General features: G+C 46.6%; 1 protein-coding gene across 1 annotated transcript in view; it reads left to right on the top strand.

The window, feature by feature from the left end:
* Positions 1 to 25,099, top strand: part of LOC147115148 (coiled-coil domain-containing protein 102A-like) — an 830,702-nt gene that overhangs the window by 262,773 nt on the left and 542,830 nt on the right. The window contains exon 5 of the mRNA XM_085993441.1: positions 7,999 to 8,115. Coding sequence (XP_085849567.1) covers positions 7,999 to 8,115 — 117 coding nt within the window. The remainder of the gene's footprint in view (positions 1 to 7,998; positions 8,116 to 25,099) is intronic.

The following is a 25,099-nucleotide window of genomic DNA, read 5'->3' as shown; positions in this document are numbered from 1 at the left end:
TCAGCTAAAACAATGGCAAGTGATCTCCCACCTCAGCTTCACTGACGAGGTCTAGGCACAGCAGGAAACCTGTGGGTGACCTGTCAAAATCAAAATGCTGGGAAAAAAGCATTGTTAAGTGGCTGCAAACAAGCCACTAATGATTTTAATTGCCTCCCCTGCAGCTGCGTGTTGGGTCTGCTCAGCGCTGGCAGACCCGACATTTGGTAAAGGTACGTGGTGGCAGGTTGACAGTGGGGTCCCGACCCGCTGTCAAAAAAAAACACTTTCTCACCTGACCCGCCACTGATCGCACCTGCTAACCCCCTAGATCTCTCTGTTCCTGCACCTGCTTTAAAATTGTACCATTTAGTTTATATTGCCTCTCCTCATTCTTCATTCCAAAATGTTCCCTCCTAAGAGATGACTGGATAGATAGGATGAATGTTGACGTAAGAAAACTACTAGGCACTTGGTCTAAGCGTTAAACAAAGCTTTAATCAACTGTTTTACAAAATGGAGGTCTAGTTGTGTCCTTCACTAGTTCCTGTTAAGAATGTCCTGCGCAAGCTGGGCCCGTGCCCGAGTATTTATACTCTCCCTGGACAGCGCCACCCGCAGGCCGCTCAGTTGATTCATGTCATTCTTCCTGCCTGAAGGATTGGTAGTCCGGCGACTTCCTTCTATCAGATTAATCAGACTACGAATAGCCACAGTCATTTGGATCTCCATTTGTGGCTGGAAGGCATGTCTCCTTGGACCGTGTCTTGTTCCCTGGGTCGCTTGGTTTGTACCGGCGGGCTGGCAGAGCCTGTGTCGCCTTGATCGACCTAAGGGGGAGTGGGGAGATCGTGACTTCGGGTGCGGGCTCTCACAGGCGCCGAGCTGGCTTCATCCTGCTCAGTAGTCAGTGATTGACCGGCGTCCTGGCTTCGGGTGGTCATCCCCCAGGGCGCGCTCTGTTCCCCGGGTTGATCCGGCAGAGTAGCTGGCAGATCTCTTGATGTCCCGGGTAGGGCGTCATCCTTGGAGGAGCGCAGAGTATCATTAATATGGATCCCTCTATCGATTGGGTCCGTGGGACCGGTTGGGCAGGGAGCCAGATCCCGAAGTGAAACTGTGGACTCCCGGCCATCAGGGTACCGCACGGACGCGTATATAGGATTGACATCCGTTAGTTCCACTTCATCGACAAGGGGATCACTCTTGGAGGATCGGACGAATCTTTGGAGCAGCACGGGGCCAGGAACTGCCAACCATGATGGTAGGGACATAAGAACATAAGAAATAGGAGCAGGAGTAGGCCATACGGCCCCTCGGGCCTGCTCCGCCATTCAATAGGATCATGGCTGATCTGAATCTAGACTCACGTCCACTTCCCTGCCCTCTCCCCGTAACCCCTAATTCCCTTATCTGCTAGGAAAATGTCTATCTCCATTTTAAATTTATTTAATGTTGCAGCTTCCACAGCTCTCTGGGGTAGCAAATTCCATAGATTTACTACCCTCTGAGTGAAGAAGTTTCTCCTCATCTCAGTTTTGAAAGGGCAGCCCCTTATTCTAAGATTATGCCCCCTAGTTCTAGTCTCACCCATCAGTGGAAACATCCTCACCGCATCCACCCGATCAAGCCCCCTCACAATCTTATATGTTTCGATAAGATCGCCTCTCATTCTTCTGAACTCCAATGAGTAGAGTCCCAACCTACTCAACCTTTCCTCATACGTCAACCCCCTCACCTCTGGAATCAACCGAGTGAACCTTCTCTGAACTGCCTCGAGAGCAAGTATATCTTTTCTTAAATATGGAAACCAAAACTGCACGCAATATTCCAGGTGTGGCCTCACCAATACCCTGTATAACTGCAGCAAGACTTCCCTGTTTTTATACTCCATCCCCCTTGCAATAAAAGCCAAGATTCAATTGGCCTTCCTGATCACCTGCTGCACCTGCATACTAACTTTTTGTGTTTCATGCACCCCCAGATCCCTTTGTACTGTAGCACTTTGCAGTTTCTCTCCATTTAGATAATAACTTGCTCTTTGATTTTTTCTGCCAAAGTGCATAACCTCACACTTTCCAACATTATATTGCATCTGCCAAATCTCTGCCCACTCACTTAGCCTGTCTATGTCCTTTTGCAGGTTTTTTATGTCCTCCTCACTCACTGCTTTCCCTCCCATCTTTGTATCGTCGGCAAACTTGGATATGTTGCACTCGGTCCCTTCCTCCAAATCGTGAGTAGAGCGACGCTGGAACCCGAAGAATCGTTCGTGAGGAGTAACATTGGTGGATGTGGAAAGGAGAGACCTGATGGAATGCAACGCGTCAGGGAGCATAGTTTCCCACTGCTGGTCTGATAGGTTGTGTGACCTCAGTGCAAGACGAACAGCGTTCCAAATGATATCGTTGTATCTCTCAACCTGTCTGTTTCCAATAGGATGATACGGTGTCGTTTTACTTGTGGTGATTCCCCGTTGGGAGACATAACTCTTGAGTTTGCTTGACATGAAGGAGGGACCCCGATCAGAGTGGATGAAATTGGCCATACCGCAAAGGGAAAAGACCTGATCGAGGCATTTGATCACTGTGGAAGTAAGCATATTGGGACAGGGGAAAGCAAAGGGAAAGCGTGAATATTCGTCCACCATAGTAAGCAAGTAGGTGTTTTGCATTGAAGAAGGCAGTGGCCCTTTAAAGTCAATGCTGAGTCGCTGCATAGGCTGTGTAGCGTGTATGAGCGAGCCATCTGACGGACGGAAGAATTGCGGTTTTAATTCCGCGCAAATTCTACAAGTGGAGCATGTTCTTTTCATGTCTTCCATAGAAAATGGGAGATTTTTAGATCGCACAAAGTGTAACATATTGGTAACGCCAGGATGGCATAAGTCAGAATGAAGATCCGCAAGAGTCGAAGTTGACATGTTAGAGCAGAATGCACGCGTGAGGGGGGCCACATTATCTTTGCCGGGTCGATAATGTATGGTGTAGCCAAAGGCGGCCAATTCCATTCTCCAGAGCTGTATCTTGTTATTCTTGACCTTAGTGCGTTTCCGGTTATCCAGCAAAAAGGCCACGGAGCGCTGATCAGTTATAAGCGTGAAATGGCGACGAGCGAGAAAATGACTCCATTTATGTACTGCTTCGATGATAGCTGTAGCCTCCTTCTCGACAGGAGGATAATGGAGCTCGCTACCCTGAAAAGTTCTGGACAGAAATGCAACGGGTCGATCACCTTGATTCAAGGTAGCTGAGATTGCCACCTCTGATGCATTGCACTCGACCACGAAAGGAAGATTTTCATCAATGGAACGAAGTGTGGCTTTTTCCAGTTGTCGCTTGAGGAGGTTGAAAGCTGAAATAGCCATTGCGTCCAACGGAAATGACTTCGCGTGAAGCAGGGGCTGGATCTTGTCGGAAAAGTGGGGTATCCACTTCACATAATAGGCGAACATGCCGAGGGCCCGACGAAGAGAACCAAGATTCGTAGGGGGAGGGAGCTCCTGAAGTGGATGAAGTTGTTCCGGATCCGATTTGATGACACCATTGCCCACCCAGTAGCCAAGGACGTTGACTGATGGGACTGATTTTAAGGTTAAGTTGCGACAACGGAGAACGTCAAGAAATTTCTGGAGGTTGGCATCGTGCTCCTTCTGGTCATGACCAGCAATGGTGATAGTATCCAGATATGGAAAAGTGTCCGTTAAGTTCTCTTGTTTGACTAGGCTGTCCGTTGCCCATTGAAAGACGGCTACCCCATTGGTGACCCCCAAACGGAAGGCGACAAAACTGGTAAAGCTGACCGTTGGCCTCAAAGGCCATATACTTCTTGTCGGAGTCCTTTTAACGGTACTTTATGATATGCGCTCTTTAAGTCAAAAGTTGAAAATACCCTGTAGTTGGCAAGGTTATTGACCATATCATCAATGCGTGGTAGTGGGTAGGCATCCAGGTCGGTATACTGGTTAATAGTTTGCGAGTAATCGATGCAAAGACATTTCTTGTGTTGCTTCAGAGGATTTTTAACAACAATGACTTGAGTCCACCAGGAAGATGAACATGGCTCAATGATACCGTCAGCTAGAAGGCGAGAGATTTCATGCATAGATTAAAGATAGATCACCTTGGCTGAAACGTCGTGATTTAGTGACTGTGGGCTTACATCAGGGGGAAAGATTGGCAAACACGGAGGGCTCGTCGAGCGAAGCCGCTGAAAGCGCACAAAACGGTACTTTGGAAATAGTAAGCTCTGGCTTTGACCCTCCAAACTCGAAAGTGAGTCTTTTGTGTTGCTTCTGGAAATCCTGTCCCAGGAGCACATCACTGCATAGGGTTTTTGAGCACCCCGAGCTGGGTGGAAAAATAAGTGCGGCCATTGAGAATAAGTTCAACAAGACAAAAGCCGGAAGAGTTGGTGGTCACTGTCATCAGAGCCATTGCAATTTCCCTGTCCGAGGGGTAACTACGCAGTTTTAACTTACTGACAGCCTACTCACTGATGAAGCTGTCAGAGCTACATGAGTTGATTAGTGCACTCAAAATGTGTCCATTTACTGAAACCTTCGTGGCTGCATGGGACAGGCTTTGGGGAAAAACAGCTGTGATGGGAGGAGGGGCAGTTTTATACTTGACAGCTGTAACATTAGTAGTGGCTCTTGGGGGAGGAGCAGATTTATAGATGACAGCTGTAACATTAGTAGTGGCTGTTGGGGAAGGAGCAGTTTTATAGATGGCAGCTGTAACCCTAGGAGAGGCTCTTGACTGACATACTTTAGAAAAGTGACCTTACTGCAATGATTGCAGGTTGCATTACGAGCAGGACAAAATTTCCTACCATGAAATGCACCTCCACAGAAGAAACACTTCTTTTTAGATTGCCAAGATGCCGCTAGGGTAGGGTCGTCATCAGCCAGGATAGAGTCATCATCAGTGAGGGCTTGCGCCTGAGGCTTATCGGAGGAGTCACTAATAGTGATAGCAGCAGTCCATGCATGTGGTAAAAGATAGGCATCTGCATTTTTTTTGCTAAGTCCAGAGAATATGCCTGGTCATAGGCAGCTTGTAACTCGGGGTTTTATTCTCCAACAGACGCTGGCAAATGAAGGGAGACGCAATTACATTAATAAAAGAATCATAAATTAATTCCTCCTGGTACTGATCAGCTGACATAGCTTTGAGATTACAGTCTTTGCTGAGCCTGCGAAGCTTATGAAGGAATTCGTCAAGTGATACCCTGGGTTGTTGTCGAGTTGTGGCCAATAAGTGCCAAACAAAAATTTAATTTGGGGCCTTAACAAATATTTACTGCAGTATTTGGATAGCAAAGGGACATAGACAGGCTAAGTAAGTGGGCAGAGATTTGGCAGATGGAATACAATACTGGAAAGTGTGAGGTTATGCACTTTGGCAGGAAAAATCATAGAGCAAGTTATTATCTTAATGGCAAGAAACTGGAAAGTACTATAGTACAAAGGGATCTGGGGGGTCCTGGTGCACGAAACTCAAAAAGTTAGTATGCGGGTGCAGCAAGTGATCAAGAAGGCCAATGGAATGTTGGCTTTTATTGCTAGGGGGATAGAATATAAAAACAGGGAGGTATTGCTGCAGTTGTACAAGGTATTGGTGAGACCGCACCTGGAATACTGCATACAGTTTTGGTGTCCGTACTTAAGAAAAGACATACTTGCTCTCGAGTCAGTACAAAGAAGGTTCACTCGGTTAATCCCGGGGATGAGGGGGTGGACATATGAGGTGAGGTTGAGTAGATTGGGACTCTACTCATTGGAGTTCAGAAGAATGAGAGGCGATCTTATTGAAACATATAAGATTGTGAAGGGGCTTGATTGGGTGGATGTGGTGAGGATGTTCCCAATGATGGGTGAAACTAGAACTAGGGGGCATAATCTTAGAATAAGGGGCTGCTCTTTCAAAACTGAGATGAGGAGAAACTTCTTCACTCAGAGGGTAGTAGGTCTGTGGAATTTGCTGCCCCAGAAAGCTGTGGAAGCTACATCATTAAATAAATTTAAAACAGAAATAGACAGTTTCCTAGAAGTAAAGGGAATTAGAGGTTACGGGGAGCGGGCAGGAAATTGGACATGAGTCTAGGTTCGGAACGGTCATGGCCCTGTGGGTAGCGGAGCGGGCCCAGGGGCCGTGTAGCCTGGTCCTGCTCCTACGTCTTGTGTTCTAATTCTGTGTTAAATTTCAGGAGATGGTTCTATTCACAGGGATTAGTGGAGACATCGAACAGGCTGCCAGCTAGGTGTCCTTCAAGAGTAAATTGGGCCTGTTCCTGGCTGGGGTGGAGATCACCTTTTACAGAAGGTAAGCACTGTAGGAAATACAAGGACAGAGTGATCTCCTGGACGAGTTTCGATCGCCTAGATGGGTCGGAGAGGAATTTCCCAGATTTTTTCTCCCAAATTGGCCATTGGGTTTTTTAACTTTTTTCGCCTCTCCCGGGAGATCACATGGGTTCGGGTGGGATGGAGAGTGAGAGTAGATTTGAGGTTAGGATCAGATCAGCCATGATCTTATTGAATGGCGGAGCAGCCTCGAGGGGCTGATTGGCCTACTCCTGCTCCTATTTCTTATGTTCTTATGTTCTTATAGTCTACACAATCTTCGATATAGTCAAACACATGAGGAGATACATAATTGGCAAGCATTTGTAACTCATCGGGAACATTCTCACCACAAACCCCGAGGAAGTTGCTAAAGGTACAATACCAGTGTTTCCATACCTTAGCAGTTGTAGGTGAATTTGGGTCCAGGTCAAGACGGGCGGGTCTGAGTAGTTTCTCTGTGATGGATTGATTACTACATCTGGTTCCCTTCTACAGTTGAAGTCGTAGCCATCTGTTTCCAAAATCACTCAGAGCATGGAGCAAGTTTCAGTTGATTAAATTGACGTAAGAGAACTACTAGGCACTTGGTCTAAGCGTTAAACAAAGCTTTAATCAACTGTTTTACAACATGGAGGTCTAGTTGTGTCTTTCACTAGTTCCTGTTAAGAATGTCCTGTGCAAGCTGGGCCCGTGCCCGAGTATTTATACTCTCCCTGGACAGCGCCACCCGCAGGCCACTCCGTTGATTCATGTCAAATGGTAGTTTGGCATGTGCTGAGTTACTGTATTATTGAGACATTACTATATATTCTCATATTTTTCAGGATTTTCATAAAGTCCTTGACAAGGTTTATCATTTAAGTTTCTAGATGGGCAGGAAAAATAACTTGGCTAATTAAAACAAATTTTAATTTCTCATTTTTTCCATATTGTGACTTTCAGCTGATGGAATAGGATGGAAACAACAAATAGTTCTATGGACAAGTTTAAAAAAAAATGAAATTATAACTGAATTCATTAAACCTCCTTCATCAAAACAGTTCAAAATCATTGACGTGCTCTGTTGACCGGCAATGCATATCCTGAAGTATGATCTGAGTTGGAATACCTGCTCATTGTCTCATCCTCCTATTGCTGTGCACTTCATCTCTGGCCAGTGTCATGTCTGACCATCTGAGGTTAATCCAAATCTAGTCAACATCTGCTGGTTAGAGGAAACCAGAGCGTTAGTGTTAATCAGGACTGCAAATTGAATCTTGCTGTTTCAAACTGTTGTAAACACTAATGCATTACGCCATGGGGCTGCCATGTAAAATTTACATCCCTTTCCTACCTTGTGATTTTTTTTGCATGTTGTTATCTGGTTTCAATAAACATAGTCATCTCATTGCATTATTGTATTTTACCAATGTCAAGTAAATTATACAGTAAAAGGGTTCACAAAATGTCTGATTTCAATAACAATTAAAAAGCTGTACTTTGCCAAAGTAGGAAGTTGAATGTTTTACATAATTGGGTAGAAAAAAATCAATGTGATTGCAGGAAGCCATCTGTGATTGCTTTGGGGAATTGTATGATAAATGTTCAGAACATTCGCCGACAGAACGTAATTAATTGAGGCAAACTCTGGTGACTGTATTAAAGAGTATGTTATTCTTTCTGCTACTTAGTTGACCCTGCTTCGTGATGCTCATCAGAATGAGCTTGGAAGGATCTCGGAAGATCTGGAAGATGAAGTTGGAGCCAGGTCTAACATGGATAGGAAATTAGCTGATCTACGTACTGAGGTAATGCTATGGATTTATTTGAATACCACCCTGGCTTGATTAGAAAAGCTGGTGACAGAACAGCATTTCTATTATATTAAAAATCTTATGTCTGCATGCAATATCTGTCTACAAAACCTTACTTTCTATTGTCACACTTTTGTGTTAACTTTTCCAATTATAAATTCCTATATCCACATTTATAATGAAAACTGCTTATGTAAATTTGTCATGCTGTAATCACACGGTCCCACCAGTGATGGTACTGTAGCGCATCTGTTTTGCACATCCTAGATCCTCAGTCTGTATTGTAGAGATATATCTTAATAATCTTAAATCTGTGTGCCCTGGTTCAATTATCCCCCCACCATCTAACCCCACCTCACCTGAAGACTACACTTGGTCTTGACTCCCTGGGGTACTTTTCACCTTCACCAGTGGGGCAGATCACCCGCCCATTATAGAAATCGACTGATGTTCATTTCCATTGATATCAAAGTATGCAATGCTACAGGAGATTGACTGGTAAATTACTAATTTTTTGAAATAATCTCACATTCACACCACATTTTACCCCATTGCTGACATTTTTCCTGTTTCCTGCCTTCCTTCAGCCAATGAATAGTGTACCACCAGTGGTGAGGAGGACATTTTATTTTACTCAAAGAGTTGTTATGATCTGGAATGCACTGCCTGAAATGGTGGTGGAAGCAGATTCAATAGTAACTTTCAAAAGGGAAGTGGATACATATTTAAAAAGGAAATATTTGCAGAGCTACAGGGAAAGAGCAGGTGAGCGGGACTAATTGGACAGCTCTTTCGAAGAGCCGGCACAGGCACGATGGGCAGAATGGTCTCCTTCTGTGCTCTATGATGCTATGATGAACCAACAGGAAATTTCCTTCTGCAGGGTGAAACTTGCCTAAGATAAAATGCTCTACTTTCACTTAGTGGCCCCTCTGTTGATGTGGTCAAAAATTCTCAAAACTTTCCGAGTAAAAGGAGCTTAGTCGCAAGTTACAGTCAAGGCTAAGGTTTGAAATCACAGCCCTCATCCAAAATTCAACAATGTACCAGTAAAGGCTTCATAGCTGCGTTTGCGTGTACTGTGTTGTGTGGACCTCTGTGGATTTGCAAGTTAGGTGTTCATGTGTAACATTTGGAGGGTTAAGAGAGTTATGAAGAATGGTAACTGAATAGTCAGACAAAATTAGATTACAGATTTTTATAACTGAGGAGATGTCTTGAATTCACTTTGAAAAAAAATTAAATGAAGAGAGACCAATAAAGAAATCTGGAAAAGCTCAGAGGTACTTAGGACCTTAAATGTAACAGCTGTTGGAATAATACCTGCCCTAACTGGATGCCAGTATATTGTGCGGTATGCACCACAATAAGACTCCAGCATCCTTGATTACTTTCAATCTAATTTAATCATCTTGTAGCGGCATTTGATTTTTGGCGAATGCATCTAGTAAATTAAACGTGTTTTTGTCAAGCAGGCGCTTCAGATATAGCAACTTGGAACAGAAGAACCAGACCCGATATTCTTAAAAATTAAAAATGTTCTTTAGTTGCTTTTTTTTAACAACAGTTTAACATGTAAGATAAGCTGCCCTCTGCACCAATTTATTTGCTTGTTAAATTCAGTTGTTAAACCTGTCTATACCCGAGTGTTTGTACATAGGAAACTAAAAACTTATTGAAGGCAATTTTTCTTTTTTCTAATTCTAATGGAAAAAAAATAGACAATCATAAAATAGACTATTCTGATACTGGTAGAGAGTGCTAATGGATTATTTGTCTGTGTTTAGCATTCCTCTGAACCCCCACAGTTTTTTGATTGCTGGAGGCCTATAATGAAGATCACGCAGAATTATGGAGGGAGACTATAAACAAAAAGTGAGAATTTTAAATCGATTTGAGATCTGACATTAGTCAGCTGAGTAAAAGGAGAAAACAGTTATGGTTCCAAGTCCTGATTGCTATCCAGTAAAATAAAAGATTCTGGGGAAATTCCTCTTCAACACCTAAGGTGCAATCAAGCAAACTCCAGAACGCTTCAGTAATCGCTAATTACAGCTAACCTTCACCTACCTTTTACATTTGAAATGTCTGAGACTCTCAAGGAACTTGTCCAGCTCCTTTTTGAAGGCTTATGTTCTTATGTTCCATAGTCACTGCATATTCTGAGAGTCTCATCTAGAGGTCGATAAATTTGTGGAAAAAAAATCCTGGCATCTAGCCTAACTATGTTTTTATATTTTGTGCTGATTTCCCGAAGTATTCCCTCACTATCTATCTCAAATAACCTATCTCCCTAAACAGAACCTATTCCTTTCATCATTTTAACACCTTTATCATAACCACTCAAAGTCTATGCTTCTTCAGTGAAAAAAAGACCCAGTTCCTTGAGCCTATCGTGATAACTATGACTCGGCATTATTCTAGTGTTGCTCCAGAGTGTCAGCTGTGGCTCAGTGGGTAGCACTCTTGCCTCTGAGTGAGAAGGCTGTGGGTTCAGAGTCCCACTCCAGAGACTCGAGCACAAAATCTAGGTTGGCACTCCAGTACAGCACTGTCAGAGGTATTGTTTTTAAGATGAGACATTAAACCAAGGCCCTGTCTGCCCTCTCAGAGGGATGTAAAAGATCCCATTGCACTATTTCGAAGAAGAGCAGGGGAGTTATCTCCAGTGTTCTGGCCAATATTTATCCTTCAACCAACATCAAAAACAGATTATCTGGTCATTACCTCATTGCTGTTTGTGGGAGCTTGCTGTGCGTAAATTGGCTGCCGCGCTTCCCACATTACAACAGTGACTACACTTCAAAAGTACACCATTGGCTGTAAAGCGCTTTGGGACTTGAAAGATGCAAGTTCTTTCTTCTTTTCTTTCTTCCTGGTCCTTCCCCAACAGCTTGATACTCTCCACTTTAATAAGGCACCAAAAATGGCATAATATTTTAGATGTGATCGTACTAATAGTTTGTAGAAGGTAAATATTGTATTTCTAGCTCTGTATTTAACTGTTGTAGCTATACACCCTAATACCCTATTCATTTTCCCTATGGCCTGTGACATTGTTCATAGATCTTCAATGTTTTGTGAACTACAATCCCCAGATCCCTCTCCTATTCTGTGGCCTTAAGTGGGCAACCTGCATTGCATATACACGCCTGGAACACCCTGGCCCAAAATATATCAAGCTGTATTTATCCACATTGAAAAATATCTGCCACTCCTGGGTCCATTTTCTCAATCTATCTAGATCATAGGGACATAGGAATTGCTAGACAAAAAAAGACAAAGGTCTAGCTAGTTTGCCTACTACTACCCTGGTCATTGCATTATGCAACAATAATGAAGTTGTGGATTAATCATGGCAATTAATTTCTCTCAATTAGTCTAACAGACCCCAAACCCAGAGGTGAGGAAAAGCCCCAATGGCAAAAACTTTGGAAACCATGGCTGCGAAATTCTGCACCTTAGCGCCGGTAGTTGTGGCCAGTTTTGAAAAAGGAATGGCATCCACCTTGCTTCCGCCCACTTCTGGCGTGACCCGCGTGGTTCGCCATCTTGGTAAGGGCGATAGCGCGGGCAGTAAATGCGTGCACCAGCAGTAGCAGAGTAGGCAGATTGTGACGTCAGTCAGTGTTTAACGCTGATTTGTTGCACTACCTGCCATTTTGGATGTTGCCACTCCATTCAATGCCCTCTCCTAAACAAGCATAGCTGCACGAGGGGCCCCCCACCAGCACTATTTAAAGGGAAACATCCAACTTGCAGGGAAGTTAATTATTGCTCTTGTACTGGCTCTTGCAGGGTTTGTATAAAGACTGAGTTGCTGAAAGACATTTCAGAAGTTGTTAAAGTGTGCAGGCAGTGCTGCTGGACGTTGGGAAGGCGCTGGCTCCTACTGGAAGGCCTCTGAGTACACCACTTGCTCCCAGTCAGAGGGGCTCTACTTGCAGTCTCCCTCACGCTGCAGCATGACAGGGAGATGGAGCAGAGGCAGCAAAGAAAACAAGCTGCTCGCAGAGGGAGGAGGAGGAGGGCTCTCAGCAGGAGGCCTTACCCACCTAGGGCCTTCAGGGAGCAATTCCCCTCCCTGCACTTAAGCCAGGAGCAGTGTATTCAGTGGCTCAGCTTCAACAAGGAGGTAGTCATTGTAATGTATATACCTTTAAGGGGGGAACTATCTTTTACAGCTCATGTATACTGCAGTACCGGCAGTGACCACACCTGTATATAGCACTGAGTAGTAATCTGTACAGATCAGTTCCAGTGTGAGCCACGTTGAGTAAACACCTGTTGTACCGTTCTCCTGCAGTCTGTGTCTTATTATACACGGACACAACATTGGCAACAAGGCAAGTTTGAACCTACCTGCAACTCTGCATCACCTCCCGGGGATTCGTTCCTGGAGATCAGTGGATTGGAGGTCAAGGCCAGAGACTCGGGCGTCGACCACGGGCAACCGCCCAGTCATCCAGCAGAGACTCGAGAATTGCGGGGCAGGCTGTCGAGAGCCAGGCTTGGCTTTCCAGTCGAGGTGGTCCAGCGAAACGGGCTGGCAACAGGTAGTGCGCAGACCCTACCCGGACAGCGGTGGGCTAGAGCCCGACCGAGCGGCACAGCAAAGGGCCGAGCAGCGTCAACGGGGGAGAGAGAGAGAGGGCAGAGCGCACAAGGCGCAGCCGGTGTTCAGGGGCTGAGCAACGTTGAAGAGAGGGAGAGAGAGACGCACAGAAACCCGCGCGGCGCCGCCATTGCCATGAGGACCGCCGAGAGCGGTGTTGGCAGCAGCACAGGAGAAGTGCGCGAAACCTACAGGGTGCCGCCATTGCCACGAAAACTGCCGGGAGCGGCGTTGGCAGCAGCGGGGGAGGAAGGAAAACAGGGGAGATGCCATTTTAAGCCATTGGGAGACGCCATTTTAAACCACACCCAAAATGCCGAAGAGTGGCAGTATCACCGCATTTGACAATGAAGTCGAAGATTGGACTACATATGTCGAACGAATAGAGGTATACTGCAAGGCAAATGAGGTGTCAGATGACAAGAAAGCGTCGGTATTGTTAAATTTAATGGGTGCAAAGACGTATGGTTTATTACGAAATCTAGTAACCCCAACGAAGCCAATGGAAAAGAGTTTTGAAGACATAGTAACGATACTACAGGAACATTTAAACCCCACACCGCTGCTGATAGCAGAAAGATTCAAGTTTCACAAACGGAACCAGCATAAGGATGAAAGCAATGCTGATTATTTAACAGAACTGCGCAAACTATCGAAAGACTGCCAGTTTGGAGCGGGACTGACAGATACCTTACGGGACAAGTTTGTGTGTGGGCTTCAAAGTGAAGGAACCCAGAAACGGCTTTTATCTGAAAAGGACCTTACGCTGGAAAAGGCTTTCAGCATTGCGGTATCATATGAAGCAGCAGCACGGGGCGCTGCAGAGATACAACAGAGACTGCAAGAATATGGCACAAACGAAATGTCATATGGAACAGAGAAGTGCTATCGCTGCGGCAGAACAACACACGACCAGAATGATTGCTGGTTCAAAGACAAAGTGTGCAGACAGTGTGGAAAAGTAGGACACATAGCACAAGTCTGCAGGTCGGGAAAGAAAACCAGCAATAAGAAACCTACCAAAGAAAAGTACAAGAAGGTACATAAGATGACGGAGAATAGTTCAGATGAACAAAAGAGTGATAACGACTCCGAAAGCAGGGAACTGAGTTGTCTGAAACTACATAATGTGATCACAATGGAGGATCACCGAACCATTTGGGTCACTCTCAAGATAGCAGGAGTCCAGGTAAAGATGGAATTGGACACAGGATCAGCCCTAACAGTCATAAACCGATGGGACTACGAGCGGCTATTCTCACACATACCCTTGAGAGACACAAAAATTATTTTGAAGACGTACACGGGGCAAAAAGTCTACCCCAAAGGAAAAATAAGGGTGACCGTTATATATAACGGCAAGGAAACACCAAAACTAGACCTGTATGTATTGCAAGATGGAGGACCACCATTACTGGGACGTGAATGGATCCAGAAAATGCAACTGGATTGGCATTCCATACAGGCACTGACTGTGGCTGACAAAAAGGATGACGACGTCACACCTGGGTGACTGTCAAAGATCCTAACTGACGCGAAAGAAGTGTTCCAGCAAGGACTCGGAACACTAAAAGGCATGACAGCGACGATTAAAATTGAAGAAAACACAAGCCCAAAATTTTTTAAGGCCAGACCGGTACCTTATGCGATCCGCCCAGCCATCGAAGCAGAGCTGGAGAGTCTGGAACGTTCAGGTGTACTGTCCAAGGTAGACTGGAGCGAGTGGGCTACACCCATCGTCCCTGTGATGAAAAAGTCATTGAGCAGTGATACGCTTATCAATTACTTCATAAAAGGTGATGAGTCGAAGAAGAGATGATGAGTCGAAAGAAGAGATGAATAAGGCTTTTATTAGCTAAGAAGAGACCATGCTTCTTCGTGAGTGACTGAACAAGTCTGAACGAAACCCACACAGTGGTGGGTGGAGTCAGCTGAGGCATGCCTCCATACACAGCGCCACCCAGAGGTGGCAATATACAATACAGTGGTTTACCACATTCACCCCTTGTTTAATGTGGAGTCCGGCGGGGTGAAGGGTACTACAAGTTAAGTCTATCAGGAGGCCTTGTCTGACGTCCTGATCGTCGTGGTGGCGGCGGTGGTGTTGCAGCATCCGACGTCGGGTCTGGTGTCTGGGTGGTTGGCGAAGATTCCTGGGGCTTTGGCATGCCGTCTGCAGGGGTTGGGTTGGGAGGGGTGGTGGGGGATAACAGTGGTAAGGGGGATAACGGTGGTAAGGGGGATAATGGTGGTAATTCAGGGGTACCCGAGGGTGCGAGATCTCGTATGGAGACCGTGTCCTCCCGCCCGTCTGGGTATGTCACCCAGGCATACTGGGGGTTGGCGTGTAGGAGGTGCACCCGCTCGACCAGGGGGTCCGTTTTATGCGTCCTCACGTGCCTCCGCAGTAGGACGGGCCCAGGAGAAGTCAACCATGCCGGTAGCGAGGTTCCCGATGTAGACTTCCGGGGGAAAACGAACATTTTCTCATGAGGGGTCGCATTAGTGGCAGTACAAAGCAGTGACCGAATGGAGTGTAGCGCTGCAGGGAGGACCTCCTGCCAGCGGGAGGTCGGAAGGCCCTTAGATTTTAGTGCTAAGAGGACTGCCTTCCAAACCGTCGCGTTCTCCCTTTCCACCTGGCCGTTCCCCCGGGGGTTGTAACTGGTGGTCCTGCTCGTGGCGATACCTCTTCTTAGCTAATAAAATTGATACGCTTATCAATTACTTCATAAAAGGTGATGAGTCGAAGAAGAGATGATGAGTCGAAAGAAGAGATGAATAAGGCTTTTATTAGCTAAGAAGAGACCATGCTTCTTCGTGAGTGACTGAACAAGTCTGAACGAAACCCACACAGTGGTGGGTGGAGTCAGCTGAGGCATGCCTCCATACACAGCGCCACCCAGAGGTGGCAATATACAATACAGTGGTTTACCACAAGCAGCACGCCTGGGGACTTTAAGGTAACAGTGAACCCGGTCCTTCACACCGTACACAGAATCACAGAATCACAGAAACCCCACAGTGCAGATAGAGGCCATTTCGGCCCATCGAGCCTGCACCGACACATATCCCACCCGATCCCTGTAACCCCTACACCAACACATATCCCACCCTATCCCCGTAACCCCACGTATTTAATCCCCCTAACACTAAGGGTCAATTTATCATAGCCAATCAAACTAACTCGCACATCTTTGGACTGTGGGAGGAAACCGGAGCACCCGGAGGAAACCCACGCAAACACGGGGAGAATGTGCAAACTCCACACAGACAGTCGCCCGAGGCCGGATTCGAACCCGGGTCCCTGGCGCTGTGAGGCAACAGTGCTAACCACTATGCCACCGTGCTGCCCTTCCACTTCCGCGGATTGAAGATATTTTCGCCTCGCTATCTGGAGGGAAACGCTTCACTAAGATTGATCTGGCCCAGGCGTATCTGCAAATGGAGGTAGAAGAAGCATCAAAAAAATACCTCACATTCAACACCCATAAAGTTCTCTACCAATACAATCGGCTGGTATTCGGGGTAGCATCAGCTCCGGCTATTTGGCAGAGGGCAATGGAACAAGTCCTGCAAGGGATCCCAGGGACCCAGTGTTATTTGGACGACATCCTGGTCACGGGTGAAAATGACAGTGATCACCTTGCCAACCTGGAGCAGGTGCTCACCAGATTGCAGGAATATGGGCTCCGAGCTAACCGCCCCAAATGTGAGTTTTTTAGAAAACAGATCTCGTATTGTGGCCACGTTATCGATAAAGAGGGGTTACATAAGTCCCCAGAGAAGATTGAGGCAGTAGTCAAGGCTCCAGCACCGGAAAATGTGTCACAACTGAGGTCGTTCCTCGGGCTGGTAAACTACTACCATAAGTCCTTGCCAAATTTGTCTAAAATACTAAAGCCACTGAACACCCTACTGCAAACTGGGGTGCCATGGAAGTGGAGTGACGAATGTAGACAAGCTTTCCAGAAGAGCAAAACACTAATCACATCGAAAGAGGTATTGGCCCATTACAATCCAGCATTACCAATTCGGTTGGCATGTGATGCGTCACCCTACGGCATTGGAGCGGTGCTGTCGCACAAATTCTCGGACGGCTCAGAGAGGCCAATAGCCTTTGCGTCACGATCACTAACCTCAGCCGAGCGTAACTACGCCCAGATTGACAGGGAGGCCCTCAGCCTAGTGTGGGGAGTGAAAAAGTTCAATCACTATCTGCACGGGCAGAAATTCACCTTGCTGACTGATCACCAGCCTCTTGTCTCCATTTTTAATCCGATTAAGGGCGTTCCGGTGATGACTGCGCAACGACTACAAAGATGGTCACTTTTTCTAGGGGCGCACCACTATGAGATTGAATATAAGGGCACGAAACAGCATGGAAATGCTGATGGGCTATCATGCCTGCCACTGCCTACTGCGGAGGAAGCACCAGCAGTGGATCCTGTCGAAATATTCCATTCGACTATAGTTGAATACCTACCGGTAACTAACGCTTGTATCGAAAAGGAAACCCGAAATGACCCGACACTGTCTCGGCTATATGATTTGACGGTGAAGGGATGGCCAGCACATGGCGACTCACTGTTGCCAGCATTCTCGACAAGGAGAGAACAGCTGTCAGTGTGCCGGGGGACCTTGATGTGTGGATCCCGAGTGGTAATTCCACCCAAGTTAAGGGATAGAGTGCTCAATGAGCTTCATGAGGGTCATCTGGGAGGGGTAAAAATGAAAAGCCTAGCCAGGGCTTATGTGTGGTGGCCGGGAATCGATAAACAAATCGAGGACCTGACCAAGAGCTGCTCAGGATGCCAGAAAGTCCAAAATGCACCACCACAGGCCCCTCTACATCCATGGGAGTGGCCCTCATCTCCATGGCAACGGGTGCATATTGATTTTGCTGGTCCATTCATGGACTCAATGTTTTTAATAGCCGTGGATGCGCACTCGAAATGGCCTGAGGTCATCAAAATGTCCTCCACCACCACGGAGAAAACTATTGCAGTCCTACGGACCATTTTTGCCAGGAATGGCTTGCCAGAACAGATTTGCTCTGACAACGGACCACAGTTTGTGTCCGAAGAGTTCCGGAGGTTCTTGAAAAAGAATGGGGTAAGGCATTACACATCCGCCCCGTATCATCCAGCCACAAATGGATTGGCTGAGAGGTTCGTACAAACCTTTAAGAAGGCAATAAAGGCTATGTACAATGACAACATTCCGCTGCAGCACAAGGTGGACAATTTCCTGTTCGCCTACCGGAATGCAACACATACAGTCACCAACCAGGCCCCAGCCATGATGTTCTTTAACCGAAGGTTAAGATCTCACCTGGATTTGCTCAGACCAAACGTACGAAGAGATGTTGAGAGTAAGCAATTCCAGCACATCCATGAGAAGCCAACAAGGAGCTTCAATGTAGGGCAACCAGTCTTGGCCCACGACTACCGAACAGAAAAATGGCAGCCAGGAACGATATGCACACGGCAGGGCCCTCTAATGTACACAGTGGACGTTGGGGAGAGCATCGTGAGACGCCATGCTGACCAGATCCTAGAGTCACAGGAACAAGTCAACCCTCGCCCATACGTACCTGGTGATGAACCCGACGTACAGGTCGCATCTACCCCAGAAACAGAAGCATCGGAAGCTGATGAACCAACCGACGACAGGGGGCCAGAATCGCCTCCGCACCAAGAGCAAGACACTCGGGAAAGGCGATATCCAGAAAGGATCAGGAAGCCTCCCCAAAGACTGAATATATAAATAGACTATTTTCAGCTAATGTTGCATGTTAAAAGTGTTAATTGTAATTAGTTTGATATTTAATTGTTAAATGAGTGTTATGGTACTGTTAATCTAAATGGGGAGGAATTGTAATGTATATACCTTTAAGCGGGGAACTATCTTTTACAGCTCATGTATACTGCAGTACCGGCAGTGACCACACCTGTATATAGCACTGAGTAGTAATCTGTACAGATCAGTTCCAGTGTGAGCCACGTTGAGTAAACACCTGTTGTACCGTTCTCCTGCAGTTTGTGTCTTATACACGGACACAACAGTCATGGAATGCTGCCACCTTTTGGAAACAGACCTACAGCCACAGAGCAGGGCGATGACGGCAATGCCAATGGTCCTCAAGGTGATGGTGGCCCTGAACCTTTTCATCAGTGGATCCTTACAGGCTGGAACAGGTGACATAGCAAACATCTCGCAGTTCGCCATCCATCTCTGCATCCGCGAGGTCACAGAGACTCTGTACTCTAGGAGAGGGGATCTTATTGTCTTCTAAACAGAGAGAAGTAGGAGGAGCGCGCATGTAACTTTGCCAGGATATCGGGCTTCCCCATGGTGCAGCGCGCCATCGACTGCACACCCGTGGTTTGCAGGCGCCACATCTCAATGGTGAGATGTTCAATAACCGCAAAGGGTACCACTCACATGTGTTGTTGGTGGGCGATCACGCCCAGCACATCATGATGGTGAATGCCCAGTATCCAGGCAGCAGTCATGATGCCTTCATCCTGCACCAGTTCGCTATGCCAGCGATCTTCCAGTCACCACGTTGAACCCGAGGGTGGCTGCTAGGTCACAAGGGCTATCCGCTCTACACCTGGCTGATGACTCCCCTCCGTAACCCCACCACTCGTGGCCAACACTCATATAATGGCATATCATGCTGCCACGAGGAACCTCATCGAGCAGACCATTGGGGTGCTAAAGCAATGGTTCCATATCCTTGACTGCTCGGGAGGAGTCCTCCAGTACTTGCCGGAGTGGGTGTCCCAATTCGTTGTGGTCTGCTGCATCCTCCACAACTTGGCCACCATGAGGGCACAGCCTTTTCCACCACGGGTTCCATGACCACCTCAGGAGCAGGAAGAGGGGAAGGAGGAGGAAGAGAAAGTGGACGAGGAGGAAGAGGAAGAAGGGAAGAGGCAGCCTGCAAATCCACGTTCCGGACGGGCTGTCCATGAGCGCATCATCAGACTCCGGTTCCCCTGAATTAAACCCCAGATCCCCATTGCTTAACACTTCCCCACCTTACCATCCCTCTGTCGCAGAACATTGCAGCGCCCTCCTGGGCACAAAGCTGAAATGAAAGCCACCACAAAACAAATATTCCAAACATAATTTATAAATGATTTATTCCAATACAACATAACAAAGTCAACTAATCAAACTTGTGTGTTCCCTTAGTGCCTGTCTTTCATGTGCCTTTGCCTACTCTAGTGCTCCTACGAAGTGCTACTCCAATAGCTGCAGCATGGCTGGTGGAAGGCTGCTAACTTTCAGTGGGTGAGACTGCAAATGGCCTTGCAGGTCATCGAGCAGTTCTGGGCCTTATCGAATTTTTAGCCCCATAGGTCCAAAATCACCTGTTCCTCCCAAGCCTGCTGCACTTACCATATTTCGTGTCTCAAATTACTCGTATATTGTATCTCAAAATATTATTTTCTGAAATAAATCTATCTAATTTGCATTGAATGAATCAATACGCTCAGCTTCCACCATCTCCCTAGGGAACTTGTTCCATTGATTTGTCATTTACTCATTGCAGCCTATTTATTTATCACAAATCCTAACTCCCACATACATCTTTGTATAAGAAAATTTAATTGTTCATCTGATTTTTTTATCCGAATATTGATAAAGGTGGTAAAGAGCAGTGTCCTAATGTAGATCACTAATGGACTCCACTGGTAAGCAGACACCATGCAGAGCTGCTACCATTAATAACTACACACTGCCTATTCGAATGCAATCAATTTGTTATCCAGCTTAAAATCTGCCTACAAATCCTACAGGATGCAACCTTCCCTTACGTAATAGCCTCCTGTGTAGCACTTTAATAAAGGCTTTCGTGCAAATTGAGATGGACAATAGTTACCAAACTACAGTACCATCATCCACCAACTTCATTCCCTCTTCAAAAGATTCAACCAATTTTGTGAGGCAGGGCATTAATTTCCAAAAGTCACATTGCAATCCCCTAATAACTGTTGTTCTTTTCAAGTGATTGTACAGTGCATCTCCAGTAATTCTTTCGCGTCCCTGACATATAACTGAATTCAAACAAATTGGCCTACATTTTCGAAAGTTCTCACTAGTCTTCGTAAATAAGGGCACCATATAGGCCTGTTCCTAGTCCATGGCAACATTCCCACCCTCAATGAGTTATTAAATATATGAGCTAGCAACTCATATAACACAGTGACTGCTGTCAGCATGCACATGAACGTTGACCCCATCTTTCCTCTTAACATTGCCAAGGGATAGTGTGTAAATGAGGAGGAGGAGGGGGTGCTTTAGGCTACACGAGGGGTGACTGGGCAGACATGGGGAGAAATCACTCGAGGTGAGAAAATGCCTACAGCGCAAAAGGTAGGAGTGAAACCAAGAGAGTCACATCGTGGAGATGGACTACAAAGGCGACATGTTCAAGAAGGATGGAGTGACAACAACAATGGAGAGGATGAGGAGGGAACAGTGAGCTGCAGTCACATACAGTGCTGTTAATGACTTTGACCAGGCACATTTGGTGCTGTAGGTGGTGTGATTGCAGGGCTTTGAACAAGGAATGTGGAAGAAGTGGAGCAGTGTTGCAAGGCTTCGGAAAGAAAAGGAAGGATTGAGATGGGGCAATAGTTGGAGAGAATGGAAGGATTGAGCGCAGTTTTTTTGAGGAAGCGGTGAGAGACCAGCGAGAGGAGCGGTGAGAGGCCAGCGAGAGGAGTGGGAACAGTGGCGCTGTAAAGAGCGCGAGAGGAACGGCAAAAGGAGCGGCGAGAGGAGCGGGACCTGTGGCGCTGTAAAGAGCATGAGAGGAGCGGCGAGAGGAGTGGGAGCAGTGGCGCTATAAAGAGCGCGAGAGGAGCGGCGAGAGGCCAGCAAGAGGAGTGGGAGCGGTGGTGCTGTAAAGAGCACGAGAGGAGCAGCGAGAGGAGTGGGAGCAGTGGCGCTATAAAGAGCTCGAGAGGAGCGGCGAGAGGAGCGGCGAGAGGAGTGGGAGCAGTGGCGCTATCAAGAGCTCGAGAGGAGCGGCGAGAGGAGCGGCGAGAGGAGTGGGAGCAGTGGCGCTATAAAGAGCGCGAGAGGAAGAGGAGGCAGCGGACCTGAGTGGGAGCAGAGCGAGAGAGGCAGCAACTCAACAGAGGCAGAATCTGATAGAGTGATGTCAGAGTAGAAAAAGTGACGTCAGCACAAGGGAAGGAGCTGATTGGTGAATAGCTGGTGAGTGTTTTTTTTTAAGTTTTAAGTTTATTCCTGCTAAGTTAGTTCTTAGTCTATTAAATAGAGGCATGGCAGGGCAGCTCTGTCCCATGGAATGCACATCCTGTGCCATGTGGAAGTCCTGGACGCTTCGCGTAGCCTGCATGACCACATGTGCGGGAAGTGTCGCCAGCTACGGCAGCTCAAGATCCGTGGTTCAGAGCTTGAGTGGCAGCTGGAGTCACTGTGGTGCATCCGCGAGGCTGAGAGTTTCATGGATAGCACATTTCTGGAGGTGGTCACCCCACAGCTTAAGAGTATCTAAGGCAGAGAGGGAATGGATGACCACCAGACAGAAGAGGAGGACCAGGCAGGTAGTGCAGGAGTCCCTGGAGTGCATCGTACTCTCCAACCAGTATTCTGTTCCGAGTACTTGTGGGGACGATGGTTCCTCTGGGGAGTGCAGCCAGAGTCAAGTCCATGGCACCATGAGTGGCTCCGCTGCACAGGGGGCGGTGGGGGGGGAGGAAAAAGAGTGGAAGAGCAATAATAGTAGGGGATTCAATAGTTAGGGGAGCAGACAGGCGTTTCTGCAGCTGCAGACGTGACTCCAGGATGGTATGTTGCCTAACTGGTGCCAGGGTCAAGGATGTCACTGAGCGGCTGCAGGACACTCTGAGGGGGAAGGGTGAACAGCCAGAGGTCGTTGTCCATATTGGTTCCAAGGACATAGGCAGAAAGAGGGATAAGGTCCTGCAGGCAGAGTTTAGGGAGCTAGGAGAGAAATTAAAAAAGCAGGACCTCAAAGGTCGTAATCTCCGGATTACTTCTGGTGCCACGTGCTAGTGAGTACAGGAACAGTAGGATAGAACAGAAGAATGTGTGGCTGGAGAGATGGTGCAGGAGGGAGGGCTTTAGATTCCTGATGCATTAGAACTGTTTCTGGGGAAGGCGGGACCTGTACAAGGAGGATGGGTTACACTTCAACAGAGCCGGGACCAGTATTCTCACGGGGAGGTTTGCTAGTGCTGTTGGGGAGGGTTTAAACTAGCTTGGCAGGGGGCTGGGCACCAGCATATAGGAGTAGAAAAGAGTGAGTGCGTTGGATAGTACGAGAGAAGAAAGTAGTACCAGAGGCGGAAGTAGTAGCATATTAGATATGAGCAGACTAAGAAAGACTACGAAAAATTAAAAAATGGGGTTAGAATGCATGTATGTAAATGCACAAAGTGTGGTGAATAAGGTTGGTGAGCTACAAGCACAATTAGCCGTGTGGCAATATGATGTTGTGGCAATAACGGAAACGTGGCTTAAAAACGGTGAGGACTGGGCACTTAATATTAAAGGGTACAAGGTGTTCAGAAAAGATAGGGAAGGAAAAAAGGGAGGTGGGGTGGCAGTGCTGATTAAGGAAGACATTGTAGTGTTGGAAAGGGAGGATGCTTTTGAGGGGACAAGGTTAGAGTTGAGGAGCAAAAAGGGTATGATCACGCTGTTAGGGGTATTCTACAGGTCTCCAAATAGTGAGAGGGAGGTAGAGGAGCAAATCTGCAGGGAAATCGCAGCGATATGCAAGAGCTATAGAGTGGTGCTATTGGGGGACTTTAATTACCCAAATATTGATTGGGATAATGCTAGGGTAAAGGGAATGGAGGGGGAGGAATTTCTGAAATGTGTTCAGGAGAAATTCCTTGACCAGTATGTTCTTGGTCCAACTAGGAAGGAGGCATTGCTGGATCTGGTGCTGGGGAATGGGATGGGCCAGGAAGTGTCTGTGGGAGAACACTTGGGTACGAGTGATCATCATATCACAAGATTTAGATTAGCAATGGAGAGGAGCAAGGAACAATCTAGAGTGGAACTTCTAAACTGGAATAGGGCTAACTTCAATGGGATGTGAAAGGATCTAGCCAGGGTAAAATGGAACCAAAGACTGACAGGAAAAACTATAACGGAACAATGGGTGATCTTTAAGCAGGAGATGTTCCAAGTACAGGCTAGGTACATTCCAACCAGAGGGAAGGGTAAGGGAACCAAAGCAAGGGCTCCTTGGATGACGAGAGAGATAGAGAAGATGATGAAACAAAAAAAGAGGGTGTATGATGCATGTCAGGTAAATTCTTCAAGGGCGAACCAGACCCAATACAATAAGTTGAGAGGGGAAGTGAAGATAAAAATAAGATTGGCAAAGAGAGAATATGAGAGTAGAATGGTGGTTAACATAAAAGGGAACCCAAAAATCTTCTACCGGCATGTAAACAGTAAGCGGGTAGTAAGAGGTGGGACCTATTAGCGACAAAGAAGGTTTTTTATGCTTAGAGGTGCAGGGCAAGGCTAGAATACTCAATGAGTACTTTGTCTCAGTGTTTACTAAGGAGGTGGATGCTGACAAAATATTGGTAGTAGTGGAAAAGGTAGAAGCAATGGAAGGGGTGAAAGTTGATAGACAGGATGTACAAAAAAGGCTGGGTATGCTTAGAGTGGATAAGTCGCCTGTTCCAGATGGCTTGCATCCCATATTGCTCAGGGAATTGGAGGAGGAGATAGTGGAAGGGCTTGCCATAATTTTCCAATCTTCCCTAAATGCGGGGGAGGTGGCTGAGGATTGGAAAGTGGCAAATGTGATGCCATTGTTCAAGAAAGAGTGCACGGATAATCCTAGTAACTACAGGCCGGTCAGTTTAACATCACTGGTGGGTAAAGTTTTAGAAACAATAATCAAGGAAAAAATTAACGGGCACTTGGAGAGGTTTAAGCTAATTAAGGAGAGCCAACACGGATTTGTAAAAGGCAGATCATGTTTGACTAATCTAATTGCGTTTTTTGATGAACAGGGAGGATTGATGAAGGGAATGCAGTGGATGTTGTCTACATGGATTTTAGGAAGGCGTTTGACAAAGTACCACATAGAAGGCTGGTTAACAAAATTGAGGCTCATGGAATAGGTGGGTCAGTGGCAGCTTGGATAAGGAATTGGCTTAAGGGCAGAAAACAGCAAGTTGTGGTAAATGGCTGTTTTTCAGACTGGAGAATGGTAGACAGTGGTGTTCCCCAAGGGTCAGTGCTGGGGCCACTGCTTTTTTTGATAGATATAAATGACCTGGATAATGGAATACAGAGTAGAATTTCTAAATTTGCCGATGA

Source organism: Somniosus microcephalus, chromosome 7 (genome assembly GCF_052327205.1).
Source record: "Somniosus microcephalus isolate GS21.2 chromosome 7, FLI_Smic_1.0, whole genome shotgun sequence".
Taxonomy (NCBI): domain Eukaryota; kingdom Metazoa; phylum Chordata; class Chondrichthyes; order Squaliformes; family Somniosidae; genus Somniosus; species Somniosus microcephalus.
This window is presented reverse-complemented; position numbering and strand designations above follow the sequence as displayed.